General features: G+C 57.0%; 1 protein-coding gene across 9 annotated transcripts in view; it reads left to right on the top strand.

The window, feature by feature from the left end:
• The window catches only part of SLC37A1 (solute carrier family 37 member 1), an 82384-nt gene extending 60976 nt beyond the window's left edge, over positions 1–21408 (top strand). For 6 of the 9 annotated variants that reach the window (XM_057697020.1, XM_057697021.1, XM_057697018.1 and 3 more), the window contains exons 12-20: positions 1436–1526; positions 3212–3274; positions 3747–3832; positions 4943–4991; positions 6125–6198; positions 9321–9399; positions 15272–15369; positions 19985–20049; positions 20483–21408. In XM_057697020.1, the coding sequence (XP_057553003.1) occupies positions 1436–1526; positions 3212–3274; positions 3747–3832; positions 4943–4991; positions 6125–6198; positions 9321–9399; positions 15272–15369; positions 19985–20049; positions 20483–20498 (621 nt within the window). In that variant the 3' untranslated portion in view covers positions 20499–21408. The other 3 variants (XR_009047720.1, XR_009047721.1, XM_057697022.1) reach the window with 3 other exon arrangements.
• Positions 21409–22646: the final 1238 nt, after the last annotated feature.

Consider the following 22646-nt stretch of genomic DNA (forward strand, 5'->3'; position numbering starts at 1 on the left):
ACTGTGTGCAGGCCTGCTGACCTCGCGTGGCCTTTCTTTAGATGCTGTCTTGTTCGCACAGTTTGTTCACAAGCTTACCGAAAGGGAAGCTAAGGAGGAGATGGGGTCATCTATTGATATTAATTACTTATGCTTCATTTCTATTTCCTTGATCTAGGAAAGAACCGACAGGTTAGGCAGGGTGTTGTGTCATCAAAAGATGTGAAAGGTGTGCTTGGCCGGAGATTAGTAGAGCATGGGGGTGTCTGGGTTAAGGTTAGTTTCAATATAGCTTCGCTAAAGCGACAAGACAAAAGGGTCCTCCCGCAGAGAGCTCTTTCCTGCCAAAAGCTGTTTACAAACCCCCACTTGTCCGAACAGCGTCCCATTTCTATAGGATCAGGGGAGAAAGTCCCTCTTCTGTCACGTCTTCGTGCTGACACAGGTGCCGTATTCTCAGAGTGGAAGATGTTGACATGGGGCTGTAGCATCTCTTTGCTGATAATCTTAGTTGCCTGCTTACATATACGGGCAGAACAAGCTACACTTATTCTGATGCCCACAGAGACATAGATTATAGTGAGCAGTAGTAAGAATCCCATTCTCTTGAGGCCAATTCTCAGAGCTGTGAAGCCGTAGATCCCGTCCTGCTCAAGATGGAGCAGCTGACGTCAGGGCTGCAGTCTAGTCAGCACGCAGTGAGCTTTTCCCCTCTGGTGGCAGTTATGGGGTCTGTAGAATGACTCAGGAATGTGCAGCAGACACTGAAAGATTCTGTGACTCTTGTTCTGATCATTAACTGCTCGAGCCTGCTCCCTCGTGACTCAGGGAGGCCTGGGAGACGTCAGCTTCTCTACAAACAAGAGGCAGGGACATGGAGGGGCCTTTGTACTTGTGTGTTGAGGGGGGGCGGTGTTGCAGGGTTCTGCCCGGTTCCACGGGTGTTTCCCCAGCACCCGCTGGTTTGCTTAGTCCCAGGCAGGTGGTGGTAGCCTGTGTATCTTACAGAACAATCAGAATTGTTTGGGCTGTGTGCTTCCAGGTCTCTGTATCATTTGCAGTGATTTCAGTTTTAGGGGAAAAAGAAATAGGCAATAAATATTAACTAGGTAACTCTGCACCACGTCTGTGCCCTTTGAGAACCCCTTTAACAGGTGAATTTCAGAGCCATGCGGTGTGAGAATTAAAGCAGTAATATTCTTATTGACTCTGATCTGATGTAAAGACACTGAATTTCTACCTTAAAAGGTAAGAGTCTGTATTGGTCAGTTCTCCGGTTCCCTCACATCCTCCACAGTGATACTGTATCCATGCATCTGGAGGGGCTAAAACCAGACCCAAGATGCATGCGGGCTATTTTTATGGGAGTGAAGTGCTTTGTCATTCTATTGCATATTTCAGCAAACCTGCTGAGTCCACTTTTGGGGTGAACACCTGCTCTCTCCCTCTCTTTCAGGGCGTGATAGAGTTCTCTCTGTGTCTGCTGTTTGCAAAGTTGGTCAGCTATACCTTCCTCTTCTGGCTCCCACTGTACATCACGAATGTAGGTGAGTACCTGTTGCTAGAAGCACAGCTGGGAGGTCCTGTGCAGGGGCTGTGATCGGAACTCCCTTTTATATCCACTGGTGTCTGTAGTGTTGGAAAGAAAAGGGCTTCATGATGCTTTTGAATCAAATAACCTGATTAGAGAAGTGTACAGACAGCAAGAACTCAGCTAGGAACGTTTAATTGCCGTAGTGACAACCTGGATGGCGTTTAAAGAGCTGACACGGTAAATCCCAGCTGCAGCTACCAGTTCCATGGGGGTCTTCCTATCTGGGGCAGCCTGCTTTTAAATCTAGGCCACATTGAACTTTGGGTCACAGCAGCTGGTGAGCAGGAGCAGGGGCCCCGGGGGATCTGAGATAATAACGGCTGAATAACTGACCTGGAAATTGCTTCTCGGAGATGAGCTCCAGCTCTGGGGGAGCAGACAGTTTGTCTCAGTTTTCCGAAGCCTGACAGGGGCTGGAGCTGTAGGTGAGGACGGAGCAGACCCCCTCCTTAGTAACTAACGCCCCCTCCCTGTCCTGCAGGTGACTACCCAGGAAGACGGGGCGGGACCAGCAGCTCCTCAGGGGAGAGGTCCCTGTGCGGGAGCTGCCGCCGCGGCTGGACGGGGACAGGGATGGTCAAGGAGGGCCGGGGCCTCTGGGCGCCTGGGTCAGGGATTGTGAGGACAAAGCAAAGAAACCAGGGTCCCTGCGAGGTGCAGGCTCTAGCGAACGTGAGAAGAGGAGAAATTTGGGACGTGGGGGCTCCAGAGCACAGGCCAGTATTCCCACGGTGTCGCAGGACCAGCAGAGGTGGACGTGAGCCCCAGCGGGAGGCTGAGGTTCTCGGGGATGGAGGTTGAGGAGGCGGTGGGGGACCACCCTCGGTTAGCAGAGACCCGGTCTAGGCGGGGCTTCAGAGCTTCCTTCCAGGGCTAGCGACCTCCACTCATTACCGCAGCCAAGCCACACGCAGTATAGACCGATGAGCCCTTGGTAGGCCAGCTCTGCACCTTCCACCCCAACGGTCTCCAGTGACTGCGAGGACTCAGGTTGCCGGCATTTCCTGTCTGAGGGACTCCTTGAAAAGAGCAGAGTTCCCTGTAGGTGCCACTCGGACACTAGGAGGGGCGGAACCTGATTCTTGGTCCAGATGCTCCCAGACCTCCGGGCGCTGGCCAGCTGGAAGCCAGCTTACAGCTCAGGGCTGGGCCACGTCCAGCGGTGGAATCCTGAGCTGAGCGTCCTGAGACCTCGGCCTCCTCTGGAGGAGAAGGTTCCAGCCCCTCCCAGGTCTGAAAGCTGGGGGTCGTGTGGTCTGTGTCTAGCGCACTCCTAGGGTCCAGCCCCTCCCCCAGGCGGTGCCCCGCAGGCCCTGCTTCACTTTCTGGGCCACGTGTGATTTCACGGCTGCCCCGAGGGGACACGGAGCAAAGGCGGGGTGAGGCTTAGACTGAGCCGGGTGAATCCTCACCTTTTGGTTAAGAGTGTTCGGTTTTCATCCTTCCTGTGTGTCTGCCCACAGCGTGGAGTCCTTTTTTTCCTTCTACTCTGATAATTACTACTTTGATGCTAATCTGATAATGGATCTAATAATTGCTGCTTGGTTTAAATCAGGCTTACGAGACAAAAGAATGTTGTGTGTGGCTCTCGCGCGGTTGCAACTTCCTTGCAGTGACACTGTGCTGTCATTTTAATAGATCACCTTGATGTCAGGAAGGCTGGGGAGCTCTCCACCTTGTTTGATGTGGGCGGGATCTTCGGTGAGTTCATTTCCTCTTGTCCTACTTTGACAAAAACCTTCGCCACCGCGGTGCTGCGTCAACACCTGTGGCCCGGGCGCCCTTGGAGTTGACTTCCTACTGGGAGGCCCTGAGCCGGGCCTCCGAGGGCAGGTACCGCCCCATCCTGGGCTGTGAGCTGGTGCTCCCCGGGGACCAGGACACCCCTCACGTGGGCGACAGACTGGCGGTGTTAGGACTCTCAGGGGCAGAGGGGCTTTGGGGCCAACCTGAAACTGGACCCCTAGACCTGGGTGTCCTGGGGTCACGGGACCACAGCGCATGAGGCCCGTTCAGGTCGGCAGCGCAGCGGCGCCTTCCTGCTCACGGGGTGGAAACGGGTCTAGAAAGGAGGCCGACCTCTTCCTGTTGCTGCAGCGCGGGCCCCGCTTCCTCTCCACGGGGTCCTGGCCTGGGCACGCACGGCCCTCAGGACCCTCCCTCCGCCTTGCAGGTGGGATCCTGGCAGGTGTGATCTCGGACCGGCTGGAGAAGAGGGCCTCTACCTGCGGCCTGATGCTGCTGCTCGCGGCCCCGACGGTGAGCTCCCCCCGCGCCAGGGCCCCGCGCCTCCAGAGACGACCCCTCTGCCCGCCCACCAGCACACTCGCCAGCTGCCTGGGCCCAGCTCCTCTCAGGGCTCTGGTTTCTGGGAACTGGCATCACCTCAACCCCGACCAGTGTCTCGGCCCCCCCAACGCAGCCTCCCCTCCCCCACGCAGCCTTCCCCTCCCCCACGCACACTGCACACGGCTCCCTGCCCCCTGCTCTCTGCACGCTGCACGCACACGGCAACACTGCTTCTCACTCACTGCTGGCTTCACATGTGTGCGTGAGGACTGTTCCCTTTGGGACACCTCCCCCCCTCCCCCCAACAGGCCCCTGCTCACCTGTAGCATCCCCTGCCCCTCAGCTGCCTCCCCAGACAGCGTCAGCCCTCTCCTCATAATACAGGTTCCACTGCTTTTCAAGCGTCTAGAGTGCGTGACCTTGGGCGGGTGGCTTTCCCTCTGAGCCTCCGTTTCCTCATCTGACAAACGAGCATGAGGGTCGCGGCCCCTCAGCGTGTGAAGGTGCGGAGCCAGGGGGACGTGCTCGCACATCGCTGTTTCCACGACAACATCACGCTCCGTGTTCGTACCCCTCAGCCTGCGCTGTAATTCCTTGCCCATCTGCCACTCCAGTGGGCTGGGGCCGTCCCGGAACAAAGGCCGGTCTTCAGTCATCCTGGGGCCTTGGACGCTGCCTAGCACGGACGCTCAGAGAACCTTGACTCAGAAGCACTGAGTGTGGCCCTCTCGCCGCGCGGGCCCTGGTGTTCGGGGCTGACGGCCTGGGAGGGGACACGGGGCTCGGGGGGGAGCTGCCCCCAACCCAGGCCCCTCGCGGGAGAGCTCAGAGTGGGGGCCCCCCGGGTTCCCAGCTCACCAGGCGATCAGACCCTGCGTGTCAGGGACAGGGGGCCGTTTGCCAAGTCTCTGGACACCTGTCTTGGGACAGCCCGCCAGGTGGTGTGGCCTGCCTTCCTTTCTAGGCATTTCCACTGTCTGCTGCTGCCTGAGGGTCACTTTCCAGAAACAGGTTTCTGGGTAGCCTCGCAGCGAGTCACAGTAACCCTCTGTTTTTTTCTGGTTTTGACCCCGTTCACAGCTCTACGTGTTCTCCACCATCAGCAAGATGGGTCTAGAAGCCACCATCGGTGAGTCTGTGAGCACTTTCTTTTCTTTCACACACGTTTTTTTTGGTCCACACAGCTCTGTGAGATGAAATTAGAAAATCAACAAAGAAGCATGCAGTTAGTGCGGTGTGGCTCAAACGGTCCCCGTGTCCCTCTTTGGGGGGGTGGAGGCAGATGGGCGGGGCCCACAGGGACTCCTGCCTCCTGACCTGAGGCCTCGGGTGGAAGGGCCAGCGTGGCAGAGTGCAGGCCCCTGGGCTGGGCGGTGAGAAGCCCTGGGTGCCCAGTGCAGGAGCCCCTCAGAGGAGCCGCACGTCCCCCAGGAGGCAGCAGGCGGGACCCCGGCCGCCGAGACGTGCCCCCCCAGCGTCACGAGCCCAGGGGCACCGTCACCTCTTAGCTGCTCTGTCAGCTGCCGTTCTGGGCACCGTTGCTTTTTTAACTCCCTGCGGGCAGCGCAGTCCAGCTTTGGCTCTGAGACTGCGTTGTCACCAGCCAGCAGTGGGGCCTGGTAGGGATGCCCTGAGGAGTTGTCCAGAGGGCAGGTTCCTGACTCAGGGGACCGTGGAGTTTCCGGTGACCCTCGGTCCAGAAGCTTCTGCGCCAGGAATGTGGACCAGAGGATGGTTCAGGAACGTGAGCCCAGAGGACAGCGTAGGAGACTGCGTTCCAGAAATGAGCCCCCTGGTCCCGCCCGTGGGGAACCGGGCTGTGCAAGGGCCCCGGGTCTCCCTGGGGGCGGCTGTCAGCAGCTGCGGGTGCAGAGAGGAAGTGCTGTCCGCTGCAGACGAGGCTGCGGCTGGCGGTAGTGTCCGGGCGCTCAGCTGGGTCACGCCTGCGCTCGGACGCCGGGCTCTCGCTTCCTCTCGGTGTGGCCACGGCTGCCGCTCTTCAGCTTCCAGGCAGCGGGGACCAGGGCCTCTGGGCAGAGCTTGACTCTTTGGGAACGTGTGGTTGGACTTACAAGCATCTCGGGGCAGGTTTCCAGGAAGCTGTTTATGACGCTTGCCCCAGCGGTGGCCTGCATCCTGCTCAGGGCAGGACCCGTGTGTGACGCCGGGAGGCCCACCCGGGGAGTAGCTGAGGCCGTGGGGGCTCTCCTGGGGGGCCTGTTCTGCTGGCCGAATCCCCCTCCCGGTTCCTCTCTCCTGCAGCCATGCTGCTCCTCAGCGGGGCCCTGGTCAGCGGGCCGTACGCGCTGATCACGACCGCCGTCTCCGCCGACCTGGTGAGTGCGGGCCGCTCAGTGCGGGGCCGGGGTGGCCACCTCTTCCACCACGACGCAGTGCTGTCCGTTAGCCACGTGGTCTGCTTCTGTGAGCACTCTTTCGCAGATGACCCGTAAGGATGCTAAGAGTCTTCTGAAGCAGACTCAGGGACGTGGCAGCCCCGTCCTGTAAACGAGGGGCCTGAGATGGTCTGAGGCCCGAGGTCTGAAGCCAGCGTCTGGCTCGCTCCTTTGAGCTGCCCTGGCAGCCCCGGAGGCTGGTGCCCGTGACCCCCAGAGCCCGCCCTCGGGGCCTCAGCAGAGTCCAGTCCACCCTGGGTACCCCTATGTGCCCAGCCCCCTGCTGGTCTTGGGGACTTCAGGGACAAGCCAGGCGGGGTCCTGGCCCTGGGAGAACACACTCCTGGGAGGAGGCCAGCATGGTAAAGAGGTGGTTCCTACACGGGGTGGTGGGTGAGTGCCTTGGTGGGACCCCCCCAGGGCCTTGGGATCCATGGGGGTTCCTGACCAGTTCTTGCTTGAGGGGAAGCTCTGCCAGGTAACATTTGCCTCGACCGTAGGGACCCTGAGGCGGCAGGGCCGTCTCTTCCACCAGACAGGAGAGATTTCATGCAGTGGCCACAGGCAGACACCTGAGGGACGCACAGCACTGAAATACAAAATCCCCTGTTAGAAAGTAGTTTCCACGGAAAATGGGAGAGAACAGGCAAGTGTCCTGCACAGAAGGATTTATGCAGGTCCTCTGCCCTGGGGGCGGGAGCCCACCTCCCCTCTCCTCAGGGGCAGGCTGAGTCCTCCCAAAGAGGACAGTGTGGGGAGGGGGAGATAGAGACGCTCTCAGGGGAGAAACCCGACAGCCCCAGCTCCCCCAGGGTCACGGTCCACATCAGCAGGGATGCATTGACGCACGGACGCCGGGTAGGAGGTGGTGAGCATGGCCCTTCACCTCCGTGGTCTCCCTCCCAGAACCCACACCCCATCCAGTCATGAGAAACAAGGAAAGTCCCAGAAATAAAGTCTGAGAAGCTGTCACAGCCGAGAGGAGCCCCAGGAGACACAACGACTGAATGTCCTGCGGTGTCCTGGGTGGGATCCTGGGGCAGAGATTATATTAGACACGAGATAAAAGCCCAGGGGGTCTGAATAAAATATAGATTTTAGTGAGCACTCCATCGATATTGGGTCATTCGTCATGATAAATATAGCCTAACCGTGCAAGATGTTAACACAGGGGACGGGGGTGCAGGGTTTGCAACAACTGTGTCCTCTCTTTGCAAATTTTCCATGACTCTAAGACTTTTCTAAAATTAAAAGCCTATTTAAAACCTTAAGCAGTTCCCCAAAAGTGGTTTATAGACTTGTGGGCAGGGTGGCTGGGCTTCTCGGCCATCCGGTCCAACATCCCCTCCCCCCTCCCGCTTCCGAATGCCCTTGAACTTTCCTGCCAGTTCCAGTGGCCCCCACTTCTCTTCTGCGTCTCTCACATCCTTTCTGCATCAGACCCAGAACCCACCAGCCATCAGCTCGTTCTCCAGTTTAGAAAGCAGAGCAAGCCTGTGCCTCTGCTGTCCCCACGCCTGCCCTGTGTCCCCTTCTCTTAGGGCCTCGGGCAGCGCGTCTGCCTGGCCCTCAGCCCTGTTAGAGCCACTGGCCTGCCCTCATGCACTGTCCTCAGCATCCCAGGCTCTTTGCCTCCAGACAGAACCAGGGGTCCTGTCCCAGCAGGTCAGGAGAGAGCAGCAGAGGAAGGAAGAGTGGCTGGTTCTCTTCCTCATCCCCATGGGGGCTCTGGCCAAGCCTTGTGTTGACAGACCGCTCCTGAAACTGCCTTTACGAAGCATGTCCAAGCTCTTGTCTGTGTGAGCACAGGAAATTCTGGAAGGGACCACACCAGACCAGCAGCATGTCTGCCCCCATGGGGTCAGAGGGCAGAGGAGGGACTCTCACAGACTCCGGAAAATGTGGATTCTGGGCCATTGCCACTTCGTGTGTGTGCGCGTGTGTGTGTGTATGCTTTATTTTACAGTGTAGACGTATGTACACACACACTAGCACTTGTATTTCACAAGCTTTGGTGTATTTGTATAGTTTTAGGCTTCCAGGCACTATTTTTCCTGATTTATTTTTTCCTTTTATGGTCCTCAGTGTGTGATTTTTCTCCCTAACATTATATGTGTGGCTTTTTGGAAACCGGAGCTCCTTCTGGTTTCTCGTTTAGGACTTGAGCCCCCTGCGTTTGTATCTTGGGTCCTGCCCTCTTGCCCGTCCTCCGTGGCATTTGCTATTGATCGGGTTGGTTTTTGGATACTGCAGGGCCATCTCCCACGTGGCACAGAAAGCCCCGGGCAGACACGTAGACACATTAATGTCGGCACAGCTTAGGGGCGGGGCGAGCAGCGTTCGTGTTTCCATTTTCCGCACTGGCTGACACGGTGCCGCAGTGATTGTGCCGAAGAAAGATGGGGGGTTTTGTTGTTTGTTTGTTTTTATTGTTGTTGGGTTTTTTTAAGGTTTATTTTATTTATTTTATGTTTATTTTATTTTTGACTGCGCTGGGTCTTCATTGTTGTGCGTGGGCTTTCTCTAGTTGTGGCGAGTGGAGGCCACTCTTCGCTGTGGTGCTTGGGTTTCTCACTGCGGTGGCTTCTCTTGTTGCAGAGCACGGGCTCCAGGCACGAGGGCTTCAGTCGTGCGGCTCGCAGGCTCTAGAGCGCAGGCTCAGGAGTTGTGGTGCACGGGCTTCGTTGCTCCGTGGCATGTGGGATCTTCCCGGACCAGGGATCGAACCCGTGTCCCCTGCATTAGCAGACAGATTCTTAACCACTGCGCCACCAGGGAAGTCCCAAGATTTGTTTATTGAGGAGAATTCTAAGAACTTTTTTAAAAACTAGAATATATTTGGACAAGTATCTCTGAGGGTTTTTTACTATTAAAAGCACTTGAAACCTTGCACACTTTCCCACGGTGAGTTTGGGATGGAGAAGAGCTTAAATTATCTGATGGAAAGACCCCACCATTTGCTTTGCAACGTGATGTGGGTGAATTGTCGTAGAGGAGGTGTAGGCATATTCTCACTCGCTGTTGCTGGGACGTGCTCACACCTGTGTTTCCCTCGCCTCTAGGGGACTCATAAGAGCCTGAAGGGAAACTCCCACGCGCTGGCCACCGTGACCGCCATCATCGACGGAACTGGGTCTGTAGGTACGTGGATGCTCTTAGCCCTCAGAGGTCTGTTGTGGTCCTAGGGGAGCCACGTCGTCACAGCCTAGTTAACAGACGCCCGGGATTCCAGTTGCCTTGGTGACATCAGGACCGGCCAGCTTTCTTAAGATGTGAACAGATTGAACGCACGTGCAAAGCCAGGGCAAACGGGCAGCTGGCCCTGCCTGTCCTCTTTGGTCGGACGATTCCAGAGGGGACCCGGGCGTGGAGCTGGCAGAACAAGGTTCCTCGGTGAGAAAGGGCGTGGACCCAGGTTTCCATCCAAGCCAGGGCTGGGCAAACTGGCCCACGGGCTGCTGGGCCAGCTACTGTTTATCACTGTGATTTCAAGGGGGCCAGAATCTTATTTCAGTATCAATGACAGGTGAACTGGCGGGTCCCAAAGCACACGAGACGCTGAGTGTTGCCAGCCCCGTTAAGGGTCTTGGAGAGAATGCAGTAGCATATTCTGGAGAAAAGAAAGGGGGCGAAATAAGCGATTCACCACTGCGCGCTGGTAACCAGCGCGCCTGTCCTGATCTGTGAGTCAGAAGGCTGACAGCGGAGCCCCATGGGAGCAGCATGTGCACTGTGAGCCCTCCTGCCGGGACCCTGGAGCTGCCTGCCCCGGGCCCCGCTGTCGGGGGAAGGCCCTTCTCTGGAGACAGGGACTGAAACTGGCAGGTGGGCTGGTGTGGTCCCCGCCGCTGCCCCAGAGGATCTCGGCTTGCATCCTGGTGTGTCACCTGCTGCCCCAGGGCTCTGATGCCAGGGGACAGTGAGAGAGAGGACAGGCCGGGTGGGGAGGGCCCCCGGGGGTCTGGAACACCCAGGCTCAGGGCCTCCCCGCCACGGCCCACTCTTCTCCAGAGCACCGTCCACCTGTCTGCTCTGTCCATCCTCTCTCTCTGTACCTGAATGGAAGCCCCAGGAGGACAGGAATTTGTTTCGTTCTCTGCTGTACTCTTTGCCCTGAGATGGTGCCCGGGACGGAGCAGGCACTCAGTAAGTGGGCAAGGAAGGAATTGTCAGGCGGCTCTGAGACCAGAGATTGCAGACAGTCAAATGGTCTCCCGTCCAGGCTGTTGGGTTCGCAAGTGAGGGGCCGGGTGGCAGAGGCCCTGGGCCGGCACAGCTCACTGGGACAGGGCCGTCCAATCCCCGCTCGTGCCACACTGTGATAGCGGTCACCACTCGGATGTTCTCGGTGAGACCATTCCCCCAGGGGCACCTCTTTGGGCCTAGGGACATATCTGTGGAAAGGGAGGTGGGGACAGGTGGCTGTGCCGTGTGACAGGTGTCTGCAGCCCGCCAGCATGGCTCTCCCGGCTCACACGGTACACAAGAAGTGTCCCATGGCCTAGAAGATGCGCTGTCAGGAGACTCCTGGACTGAGTGTGTTCTGAGGGGCCATGCAACCCGGCAGCCTCCTCCACCTCTGTCCACAGAGGCCTCTGTCTGTAAGTCAGTCCAACTCCCTCTGTGACGTCCTTTTCTGCAAGCAAATGCAGCCTTGATTGCATTTTAAAGCAGAAGATGGGGAGTTAAAAAGAAGAAAATTATGAAGTAGCCAAAAGACCACATTTTTCTGGGTAGCCTTCGTAAAACAAGAGGGAAGCAGAAGTCCTTGGCCCAGAGTGGAGGTTCTGCGTCTGTAAACAGGGGCAGGCTCTGAGCCACTGGAGAAGCCAAAGCCCAGCTCTGAACACCTCTCACCTCCACGGAAGGACAGCAGAGGGCGACTCAGATCATCCCTGACCCCTGCGCTCTTCTGCATTAAAGCTGACCACCCGGAGTCATCACACCCACCCGGGTGGCTGCAGCTCCTGTAGCAGGGGTCTGGCAGGGGGGGCTCAGACTCCTCAGGCTCTGGCAGCCCCCATGCACGAGGACGGAGGAGGTAGTCGCCATGGAAACGGCATGCAGGCCGGTCCACCGCTGCGTCTCCCTCATTGTCTCTCTGCTTAAGTGCTGCCCAAGTAGACGGAAGCAAAGCAAGGCTCAAGTGGAAACACACACTGTTCCGGCAAAAATTCTGTTCACAAGGGCGTTTGCCCCGATGTGTTTATTAAATATGTAAATATTAGTTCTGATGGAGGCAAAGCTTGACTAATTGCAAATAAGCTGGTGCCTTCTCGCAGTTCACCAGAGCCAGATGGTTGCAGGGACACCGGTTTATATGTCTGGTACAGTCACAGTGTTGAGAACTGCTTCCCAGTGGGCTGCAAGCTGGTGTTTTCTATACGTTTATGCAGAGCAATTAAATAGAGCCCTAATTTCTTCAAGTTCATTTTTATTTTCTCGGGACTTCCCTGGTGGCGCAGTGGTTAAGAATCCGCCTGCCAATGCAGGGGACACGTGTTTGAGCCCTGGGCCGGGAAGATCCCACGTGCCGTGGAGCAGCTGAGCCCGTGCACCACAGCTACTGAGCCTGCGCTTTAGAGCCCACAAACCACAATTACGGAGCCCACGTGCTGCAACTATTGAAGCCTGCGTGCCTAGAGCCCGTGCTCCACAACAAGAGAAGCCACCGCACTGAGGAGCCCGTGCACCACAACGAAGAGGAGCCCCCACTTGCCGGAACTAGAGAAAGCCCACGTGCAGCAACAAAGACCCAAATGCAGCCCCCCCAAAAATTTTTTATTTTCTCGAAGTAACACATAATGTCACTTTAGAAACCAGATCATCTTAGAAACGTATTCTAACACCACAAATGACGGTCCCCTGCCCACACCCCCTCTGCCCTCTCTTTCTAGAAGCTGCCACTTTTGACCGTCCTTTGCGGTCTTCCCCCGCACGCCCATTTGCATGTTTCTTCATCATCACCTTTTGACCTTCTCTCCTACCCCCCTGGTGAGGGAGCTGGGGACCCTGTTCCCCACACACCCCCATCCTCCTCTGTCATCCTGGCTACTTAATGTCGCTCACTCTTGAGCCCAGAAATAAACTTTAACTGTATATCCTTAACATGCACGTTTTTGTTTTTCCCCAAAGTGACGGATGCCTCGTTTCCCCTTTTGTTTACATTTCTGTCGCGGCTGTTCCTTCCTCTCCAGCGCAGCCGGCAGCCTGCGAGGGGCCCCTCAGCCACGTGAGCCCCGTGCTTCACGCTCCGCCTGCACACGACACGGCTCTCACCCCAGAGCTGCTTGTACGGACGGTCCTCCTGCACGTCCCTTTCATGCCTTGCCCAGGGTGGATCCCATGTTTACTGCTCCCCTTGGGTGGAAAATGTCTCCTAGTAGCTCCCAAGCAGCAGTTCACAGCAGGCAGATTTGAGAGCTCGGGAGTCTGCGGGGTCTGGACTCAGCTCTGTCCTTTGAGGGATAGTCTGTCTGGGTATAGAATTCTAGACTGAAAGTCCTTTTTCTCCAGAATGCTGGTGTCTTCTAGCTCCATCATCACCACAGGGAAGCCCGTTGTTCCCCTTAGCCCAGGCCTTCGCTTCTGACCTCTGGTCTTTCCCCTCGGAGGCCCCCGGGCTCCCTTTACGTCTGCAGCCTCTCTGCATCCTCCATGACCTGGGCACCCGGAGCCCCCACAGTCTGGGAACACAAGCCCTTCATCCCTGGGAAAGTGGGCTGTGTTTTCTCTTTGACAAGTTTCCTCTACTCTGTTTGTCTTCCTGGAAAACCTATTAGGTGGATGTCTAACTTTCTGGATTCATCCTTCAGTTTCCTTTTTCTCTGCTTGCCTGTGTCTTTGTCCTTTTCCTCCACTTTCTCAGAGATGTTCTTGGCTGTCCTTTCCAGCTTCCGTAGGGAACTTCTTATCTCAGGCGTCACGATGTTATAGTCATTGGTGACATTCCACCCTTTTAGTGCATCCTGTTCTTACGTCTTGGGTGCAGTGTTGTGAGACTGAATGACGCTGCTGATGTTGGATGGTTTTCAGACACGAAAGTGGGAGTTTCACATGATTCAACTTCATTCACTGATGGTTCTCGGAGGGTCTGGCACTCTCCTGGGAATGTTCTTCCCCCCAGTTTCCTTGTTTCCTCCAGATTCCCCATGTCCCAGCGTGTTTGCGTTCACATTGAGGCTGTCCTCTGACACAGGCGAACCTTGGCTGTCCCATCATATATTCGTATTTAAGACGGAGCCGCTAAGCACGTGTTAGAAACCCTGTCCGCACGGGGCATGTCGACTGCTGAGCTTTGGGGTGTGACTGGGGTCTGGAGGAGGAGACCGCCCCACGACCCACGGGGCTGTGACCTCGCTGCCAGCATTCCTGCCGCTGGGGCGAGGTTAAGCCTCTGCTCCCCTGGGCAGTGACGGGGGTTGATCACTGAGCAGTGATGCGCAGGAAGAGAAGCCTGGGGTCCGAGGAGGCGCAGGGTGATGTCCGAGGTCCGTTACAGAACAGTCTCAGCCGGACCCTGCTTCCTCCCCCTGCCCCCGCCCCTGCCTCCCCTCTCCCCCGACCTCGTGCGCCCGGGGGGCCTGGCTCTGAGCGGGGCGTCCCCTGCCCCTTCCCGTGAGCAAGGAGAACCGTGCCAGGGACGCCCTTTAAATCCCATCCTCCAAGACGGTGCCTTCCCTCTTCCGCCCCCTCCTTGTGGGTTTTAATGTTTTTACCTCCGTTACGTCCCTCCTGGGGGGCTGGGAGGGAAGAGATAGCACGGGTGAGCAATACCTCCGTTTGCCTGGAGGCCTTCTGCGACTTTACAAACACGCGTGCGTCTCCGATCACGAGAGTAGTAAGTGGTCTCTGTGAACACTTAAAGCAACGTGAGCGCATCTAACGCAGGAAAGACCCTGGCCGTCCTCCCTCGCGGAGACCGAATCTCAGGCAGTGACTCGGTGTGAACTCTCCATGCTTCTTCCTGTACCAAACCCAGCCAGCCCACACGCGTATCCTAACTTACTCCAGTCTCTCTTGGGAAGATAACCAACTGCTGCAACAAACATTCTTAAACAGATATCTTTGGGTATTTCGAGGAATATTTGCTTTCTTTTGTTTTTATCGTGTTTTTTTTATTACTATTTTGACACAATTTGAGACTTAAGAAAAGGTTGCAAAAATACTACAGAGAAATCACATTTGCCAAATCACTCCCCCTCCCTCCCGCCCCCCCTCTTTCTCTCTCCATCTCTCTCTGTCTCTGCCTCTCTTTTTGTCTCTGCCTCACATACACAAACACATGTACACACGTGCATGTATACTTATGAGTATACGTGTGCATATTTTTTCCCAGACCACTTAAGAGTAAATTGCAGACATGCTGCGCCTTTACCGATAACTGTGTTTCAGCATGTATTCCCTAAAGACAGGGAATTCCTGCTTTAACCACAGTACAATGATCAGAATCAGGAAATTAACAGTGTTATAATATGTCCACAAACCTTATTCATATTTTACCAAATATTTTTATAGCATGAGAATATCTAAGGTTGTGGATTAGATTCTGATTATAATAAGTTTTTAACGGGATTGCTGGGTCAAGAGAATGGGCATTGTATCGTGAAGACATATTTTTAGATTTCCTTCCAAACAAAGCTTGTACCAGTCCTGCCCTTACCAGTACAAGTACCAAGCTTTTTTATCCCAATCAGTCTGGCAGGTGAGAATGAGATTTCAGTGTTTAATATGTGGTGTTTTGGGGTTTTGTTTGTTTTGTTTTTTTGGCCGCGTTGTGTGGCTTGTGGGATCGTAGTTCCCCGACCAGGGATCAAACCTGTGCCCCTTGCAGTGGAAGCAGAGAGTCTTAACTACTGGACCACCGGGGAAGTCCCCCTAATGTGCTTGTTTAAATCATGAGTAAGGTGTTGAGGACTTCCTGTATGTTTACTGGGCCTGGGTGTCCTGGGTAGTCAAGTTCCCGAGTTTCCCTCACGCAGCAGCACGCGTGTGTCCCTTTCTCTCGTTCCAGGAGCAGCGCTGGGCCCGCTGCTGGCCGGGCTCCTCTCGCCGTCAGGGTGGAACAACGTGTTCTACATGCTGATGTTTGCAGATGCCTGTGCCTTACTGGTGAGTCGTCTCCGGTTCAATCCAAGCAGCTTTCACGAGTGTCTCTGTGGTTGTCGGCCAAACACAGGTGGCACTTTTTCCCGTGGACTCCTGCAGCTCTCGGGGGAGTTTGGGCCAGTGATATTTGTTCGTGGTCCAAGGCCCTTTCTCCTCCTGGCTTAAACAGATGTCCGAAGAGCAGCAGGTGGTTTCCAGCAGGATGGGAGAGAGGCCGAGGGTGGGGGCTGTTGGGTTCGTGTGTGACACGGGCAGGTTCCGGAGCCCCTCTGTTCCAAGGCGCCCACCTGTGAAGTGGTCAGAATAAGGGCACCAGGGACAGGATTCCTGTGGCGATTAAAGGGGACAGTGCACTGAGCTGGCCTCCTGCCGGCTGCCATGGCTGTTCCTGCATCCCCCCCCCACCCCCCGCCCCTGAGCGGCCGCACTGGGGAAGCAGCTGGTTTCCGCACCCAAAGGGCTGGAGGACGGAAGAGGAGCCCGGGCTGCCCACGCAGCACTGAGCATGCCGGCCTCTGGGCCCGCGTCTGTCCCCTCCTGCTTGAGAAGATCCAAGGTTTCTTTGGCATAGCCCTGCAGCGTCCACCTGCAAGAGCGGCCACCACGCCACCCGTAGCGGTCACCTACACAGGGGCCCAGGCCTGAAGCCACCTTCTCCTCTCGTTTCACCCAGAAAACTGAATGTGGATCCCAGTACAAACAAGTTGAAGATCTTGGAAATATCAACTCCATCAATTAAATGAAAGTTTTGTATTTGCATGTCAGAAGCCCTGAGACACAGCTCCCCCCTGTCTCGTACAGAATCAAACACCAGCTCTCAACTTATGAACCTGTTAGGTGTTAAAAGCAGTTCCTCAGTTGGGTCCCCAGATCATTTCTGCCAAGCAGCAGTGAGACTTCCATCATTATGGCTGTTTAAGACTGAAGATACTTCCATTTCAGAAATACCATGTGATATATACACTAAACTTCCTTTTAATGCACAGCTGAACGCGTAAGAAAGGAAGGGATATCCCCAGGCCCCCAAAGTGTAAAGACAACATGAAATAAGTAGCCACGCTGATGCCAGGGCAGCCAGGGTGAGTCGTCAGTCTCAGGAATTGAGGGGCTGGCTGGTGGTGCCTCCCCCTCCCCCGCCCCCGGTGCTGGTCTGGCCCAGGATGTGGAGCTGGAAGTGGAGATCCCATCATGAAGCCCGGACCCTCGGGAGGCCCTGCGTGCAGTGGAAGCGTGCACGTGTGCACACTGCTACAGAAGAGAACCTGGCTGCCACCTCAGCCAGCTCACCAGACTGGGGGGAACCTTCCCTGACAACTTTTAGCCACAGACCTGTCTACAGTAACCTTCAGTTTTTTAACTTACGTGAAGTAAACATGACATAACATGTACCAAAAACTTAAGTAAAATTGGTCCTGGAGTGTGATGTACCTGGTTCTTCTGCGGAAGCAAATCCCAAACCATTTGAGAGGGACCGACCTCACCCCCGCTGCACGGGGTCCCACAGCGAACACCCAGCTGCAGATGAGGTCACACCCCCAAATCAGGAAACTGCAGGAAACAGCCTGCTGTGATGGGGTGTCCGGCACAACAAGCAGCCCCTCAGACAGCAGGTAAAAGGGTTATCGGGTAAACTGTAAAAATAAACACACTTAATGTGTGTGATACTAAGATGATCATACTGAGTGAAGTAAGTCAGAAATAGAAAGACAAATAGCATATGATATCACTTATGTGTGGAATCAAAAATATGACACAGATGAACATATGAGACAGAAACAGACTCACAGCGTAGAGAACAGACTCATGGTTGCCAGGGCGGGGGGGATGGGGGAGGGAGGGACTGGGAGTTTGGAATTAGCAGATGCAAACTGTTACATACAGGATGGGTAACCCGCAAGGTCCTGCTTTACAGCACAGGGAACTCTATTCAATCTCCTGGGACAAACCATAATGAAAAAGAATATAAAAAAAGGACGTATGTAATGAATGTGTATAACTGAGTCCCTTTGCTGTGCAGCAGAGGTTGGCACAACATTGTAAATCAACTATACTTCAATTTTAAAAAGATAAAAAAAACATTTCTAAAGATGACAAAGAAGGAACTGAATCATGAGAAAAGAAGAACTGAAAAAGACAGAGCTGGTGAGATACAGGTATACAGAGATCATCCGGAATGCAGCCCAGAAAGAGAAAGATGGAAAACATTAGGGGAGCGGAGGGAGACTGGAGGCCCAGATGGGACAGCTCAGCAACGTCCTGGAGGAAGAAACTGCGGAGACTGGGGCAGAAGCCGTCGTTGAAGAGAAAAGAGCTGAGAACAGGAGCAGCCCCTGCGCTGTGCAGTTGACAGGGTGGGAGAGGACGGGGTGGGAGACGTCGGGGTGGGAGAGGGAGAGGACGGGGTGGGAGACGACAGGGTGGGAGAGGACAGGGTGGGAGAGGGAGAGGATGGGCTGGGAGACGACGGGGTGGGAGAGGGAGAGGACGGGGTGGGAGACGACGGGGTGGGAGAGGGAGAGGATGGGCTGGGAGACGACGGGGTGGGAGAGGGAGAGGACGGGGTGGGAGACGACAGGGTGGGAGAGGGAGAGGATGGGCTGGGAGACGACGGGGTGGGAGAGGGAGAGGACGGGGTGGGAGACGACGGGGTGGGAGAGGGAGAGGACAGGGTGGGAGACGACAGGGTGGGAGAGGGAGAGGATGGGCTGGGAGACGACGGGGTGGGAGAGGGAGAGGACGGGGTGGGAGCGGGGGCTGAGGGGTGAGGGGACACTCGGGCGGAGCTGTAGGCGGCAGACTGGCTTGGAAACCTGGACTGCAGTGGCTCACAGGAAGCGCACCTGAGATGTCAGAAGGGACGAGAGGCAGAGAATGGGAAAACACGGAACAGGCAAATAGCTTGGACGCAGCGGGACCGGCTGGGTAGACCAGAGACGACAGCCACGGTCACGGCAGCCGGGAGGACAGTCAGCCGGCGCTCGGCGGTTCCCCGAGGACGAGTCTCTCCAGCCCTGAAGACCAGACACACCTCCTCTCTTCGCGGGTCCGCAGGCCGGTGTCATCTCCTTCCAAGTCTGAGGCTCGACCCCCGTGAACCCGGCAGGTCCCCCTGGGGGCCTGCGGGCCGCCCGGCCGTGATCACGACTCCCGTCGCGTGGGGCTGCAGCCGCCTGGGTGGACTCCAGGGTGGCAGGCCCGCTCCCTGCTGGGCACTGGCCACGGACGGCCACGTGCATCACGTCTGAGAAGTTGGTGCTTGTCCTTCAGCGCTGTCCCCCAGCAGAGCACACGCACTGTGCCCATCCCTGGCCCCTCGCACTAAAGCTTTTCACAGATCGGACGTGGAATTGGCGTTGAGGAGATACCCGCTCAAACTCAGCAGGCCGATGCCAGCCATGGGGACTGGAGGTTCAAGTGCGCGTGACCAGTTTCTTCAGCCAGAGTGGGACTGCTGCCACCAGCCCTGCATGTAGCACCTGCCGAGTCCCCACCCGCTGGCTCTGCCGCCAAGATCGCAGGAGCCCTGCGCACGGGTGGGTCCCCGTGGGAGAAACACCTGTACTCTTCAGCCCGCACGGCCATCGTGCGAGGGACCCCTGAGCCCTTCCTGAACCTTAAGCATCTGAGCAAACAAACGTGTCTGCCTGCCAGAGTCTGCCCTGCGGCTTGGTGCTGTGCAGCTGCACGTTTTATTAAAGTAGCCCCTCAAACCTGTCCAGCATCCCCGCTGCCTGGGGCCTCCTGGGCCTGGGGCGCCCACCGCTTTCCTAGACGCCGGGCCGCCAGAGCCGGGACATCCCTCTGGAGCCCGTCTCAAAGTGCTCCACACTCTGGGGGCCCCTCCTGGGGCGGGGGGCTGCCACGCTTGGGGAAAGCCTAGGTCCACCGCTGCGAACAGTTCAGCTGGGGCGATGCTTCATCAGCTGAGGACGTGTAAATAGGCTCCACCATCTTGGCAGGGAAGGACGAGAGGGAGTGTGAAGGCAGAGCTGCTCTGGCTTTGCTGGGGGGCTGCAGGGCCTGGGGCTGGGGGGCTGGGGGGCCGGCGTGCTCCCAGAAGCTTCCCTGTGAAGCAGGGCTGCTCCGAGGATGACCGGGCAGCCTCCTGGTGCCACTGGCTGTGAATGCTCGCCGGGGCCTCAGAGTCACCCCCATCTCCCCCACTGTCACCGTGACCGTGGGTCAGCTTGTCCTTACTCTCTTTTTCCCATTAGGATGTTTTATGACGGGACTGGTTTCATTCTAAACAGACATCCTTCTGGCTGAAATCTCTCCTAAGGGCCTTATGCCCAGGAGCACGGCCTCCCCGGTGACGCGCGGGACGCAGTGTGGGACCAGGCCTGCCGGCGGCTGTGCCGGGGGCTCCCGCCGCTCAGCTTTGGGCTTTTCTGTCCTTTGTGTTCTGAGGAAGGGGCACCTCCCTGCGCAGCCCCCGCCCCAGCGCCACACGGGAGAGCCGCGGACACGATGAACTTGAGCGCAGAGCCGGGCGGGCTCCCGGGAGGCGGGGCTGCTCTGGCACCTCCCCAGGGACAGCAGGGCGCCCCTCCCCCCCCCCCCCCCCCCCGCCCCTGGGTCTCCCACAGTAACCGTGGCCTCCTCTTTGCCTTGGGTGCAGTTCCTGATCCGCCTCATACACAAGGAGCTGAGCTGCCCCGGGTCGGCCACAGGAAGCCAAGTCCCGTAAGTGCCCCCCGCCCCCGGCACCGCGGCTCGGCGTCTGACCGCAGCCTGTCCGCCGCCGCACCTGCTCCTCCTAAAAGACCACACCTCACCTGTGGTCCCCAGACCGCACGCCTCGTTCCCACTCATTTTTCCTAATAAACCCCTGATGTGGACGCGATCCAGGTAACTTCTCAAAACAGAGTGAAAACATGTGCGGAAAGTGCCTGCTCCGCTCTGCTCTTTGAGCTGCGGCTTTGGGACAAAGACAGCTGCTCCCCGGCTCAGCCTGGCTCTGCTCCCCCTTCCTGTGTCCCGTCCCCTCCGCTGTCCCCGAGGCCGCAGGAATCCCCCGCAGGGGGGGGAGAGGCCAGCGCCCCGGGCTCTGCGCTTTGGCCGTGACCTGAGCGCTGCGGGCCGGGTGACCAGCTGCTGTTTCACCCTCCTCTTCCAGGTTTAAGGAGCACTGACCCCTCGAGTCCCGTGGAGGGAGGCTGGGCCCGTCCTTCACAGACTGTCTTTCAAGGAAAAGTTCAAATAAAGGATCCTGTGTTGAAAAGAGTGATTTTACCCTTGCCTTTTGCACATCTGCCTGGAAAAGGCACCCACGCCGCCTAGAGAATTCCTGGTACTACGTCAGCCGGGCCGCGGGGCTCGGGCCGCGGTGGGGCAGCTCACGGCCAGTGCTGGCTGCCGCCCGCTGAGCCCCACGCGCGGGCACCTCCGGGGCGCTGGGCGGCCGCTCCTCGTCCTCAGTGACAGCGGCCGGGACCGGTGCGCGGCGCCCAGGTGAGCCTCGGTCTCTCTCAGGTATTTCAGCTCGGGCTGTCGGAGCCGGTGAAGCTCTGATGACAGGGACGTGCCGGGGATGGTCGGGACGCTGCAGGTGGTGGGGGTGCAGGCAGCAGAGGAGCCACGGCAAGGACAGAGCTGACACCTGCGTCACAAGCAAGACGGAGCCCAGACCCATCGCATCCCCCGCGAGATGTCCCGGCACTTCCTGCTGCTCTGACCCACCCGGAGACGGTCCAGGGTGGACTGCGGTGAAGCATCCCAGCCTGCGGACGGAACCCAGGAACCCCAGGGGTTCCTCTCACCCGAGTCCCTGGCCCTGTGCGGGGTCGCGGGCAGGATGCGCCAGGGCCGGGCCCGGGGCTGGGAGTGGCAGGTCCCCAGCCCCGCCTCTGTCTCCCACGCCACGGCGCACAGACCTGGGCCGGTCCTTGGAGACGCAGCCCTGGAGCGGATTTATTTATTGAAACGCGTGACGCGTCACAGGAGCTTAGGGGACACACGTGGCCTCTTGTTATTTATTAAGACAAACTCCGCTTGTTCTCTGGTCACTTGTTTCCTCCGTTGCTGCCTCTCGATTGTTGTCCTTTGAAATAAAATGTTTAAAAAAAAACTCAAGCAGGATGTTGGTTATTTCTGCTCGCATCTCTGCTATATTCAAAAAAGAAAACATCCAAATAGAGCCGTGTGCTCTTGGTTTTCTGAGGGTTGAACACAGTCCATGGCTTTGCAGCTGGGAGCAGAAACCATTTCCAGCAGAGAGGTGGTCACCCGCTCAGGGATAGGCCCCCAGTCTGCACAGAAGGCCTCGCCCAGGCCCCAGCAGACACAGTGGCTGGATGTTTTGTAAATCATGCGATTTAAGGAGTACCCCAAGGTTTGTCCTTGATGATGAAATATCACACACGGAGAGGCGCCCGGCTGCACTTGAAAACTGCACAGTGCAGAGCGGGCTTTCAGACGTCCTTCTTAGAACAGACATCTTCTAAGATGACACACGTCTTTGTCAGACGGGGTGCCGCGCGTTAGCCCCTGTGCACTGAAAGGAAGGCTGCCTCCGGGGCCACCGTCAGGGTCCAGCCACAGATCACGGTCGTCTCATTGCCCCCCTCTCCAGGGAAGGGCAGGCGACTGAGGGCTCTTCTGAACGCAGTGGTGCTCACAAGGAGCTTGCTTTCTCATTAACCAAAGTTGCCTCCACACTTAGAAAGTTTCCTTGCACTAAAGAGAAAATTCCTGTGGACACTAAGTGGATTCCATGTAGTTCTGCACACAGTTCACTCAGCCGCATCTTCTCTCCCTCAGGCTCTTCCCACCCTGCGTTTCCTCCTCTGCCTCTGGCCCGTGTGCCCAGGGCACGGCCTTCTCATCCTCCCTCCCTGCCCTGGGCAGTAACCACCCCTCCCACCTGGCTCCCAGGGACCTTGGTGGCCTGAGTTGGTCTGTGCCCTGCAGGCTGCGGCCCCATTGCTACCATACAGCCTGTCCTTCTTTTGGTACTAAATTGCATAAGCAAAGGCAGGAAAAGACTGTAGATATAGATGCAGATGCAGATACAGATACAGAAACAGATACAGATATAGATACAGATCTCCTACCGTTGGGTGAAGCACAGGGAATTCTTTTCCAGTGAAATCTGGAACCACTGCTCCCACCACGGAGCACGGTTCTGTCTGGGGCCCGAGCTGGTCCGACGCCCAGGTGAGGTCTTGAGCTGACCCAATGCATCGCCGCACCTTCCCCGAAGGGTAGCTACCCTCTGTTGTGGTCCAGCACCAGGAAGCTTTTTAGCAGGTGATCGTTGTTTTTCCCAACTCAGGGGACTA

Source organism: Hippopotamus amphibius, chromosome 10 (assembly GCF_030028045.1).
Source record: "Hippopotamus amphibius kiboko isolate mHipAmp2 chromosome 10, mHipAmp2.hap2, whole genome shotgun sequence".
NCBI lineage: Eukaryota > Metazoa > Chordata > Mammalia > Artiodactyla > Hippopotamidae > Hippopotamus > Hippopotamus amphibius.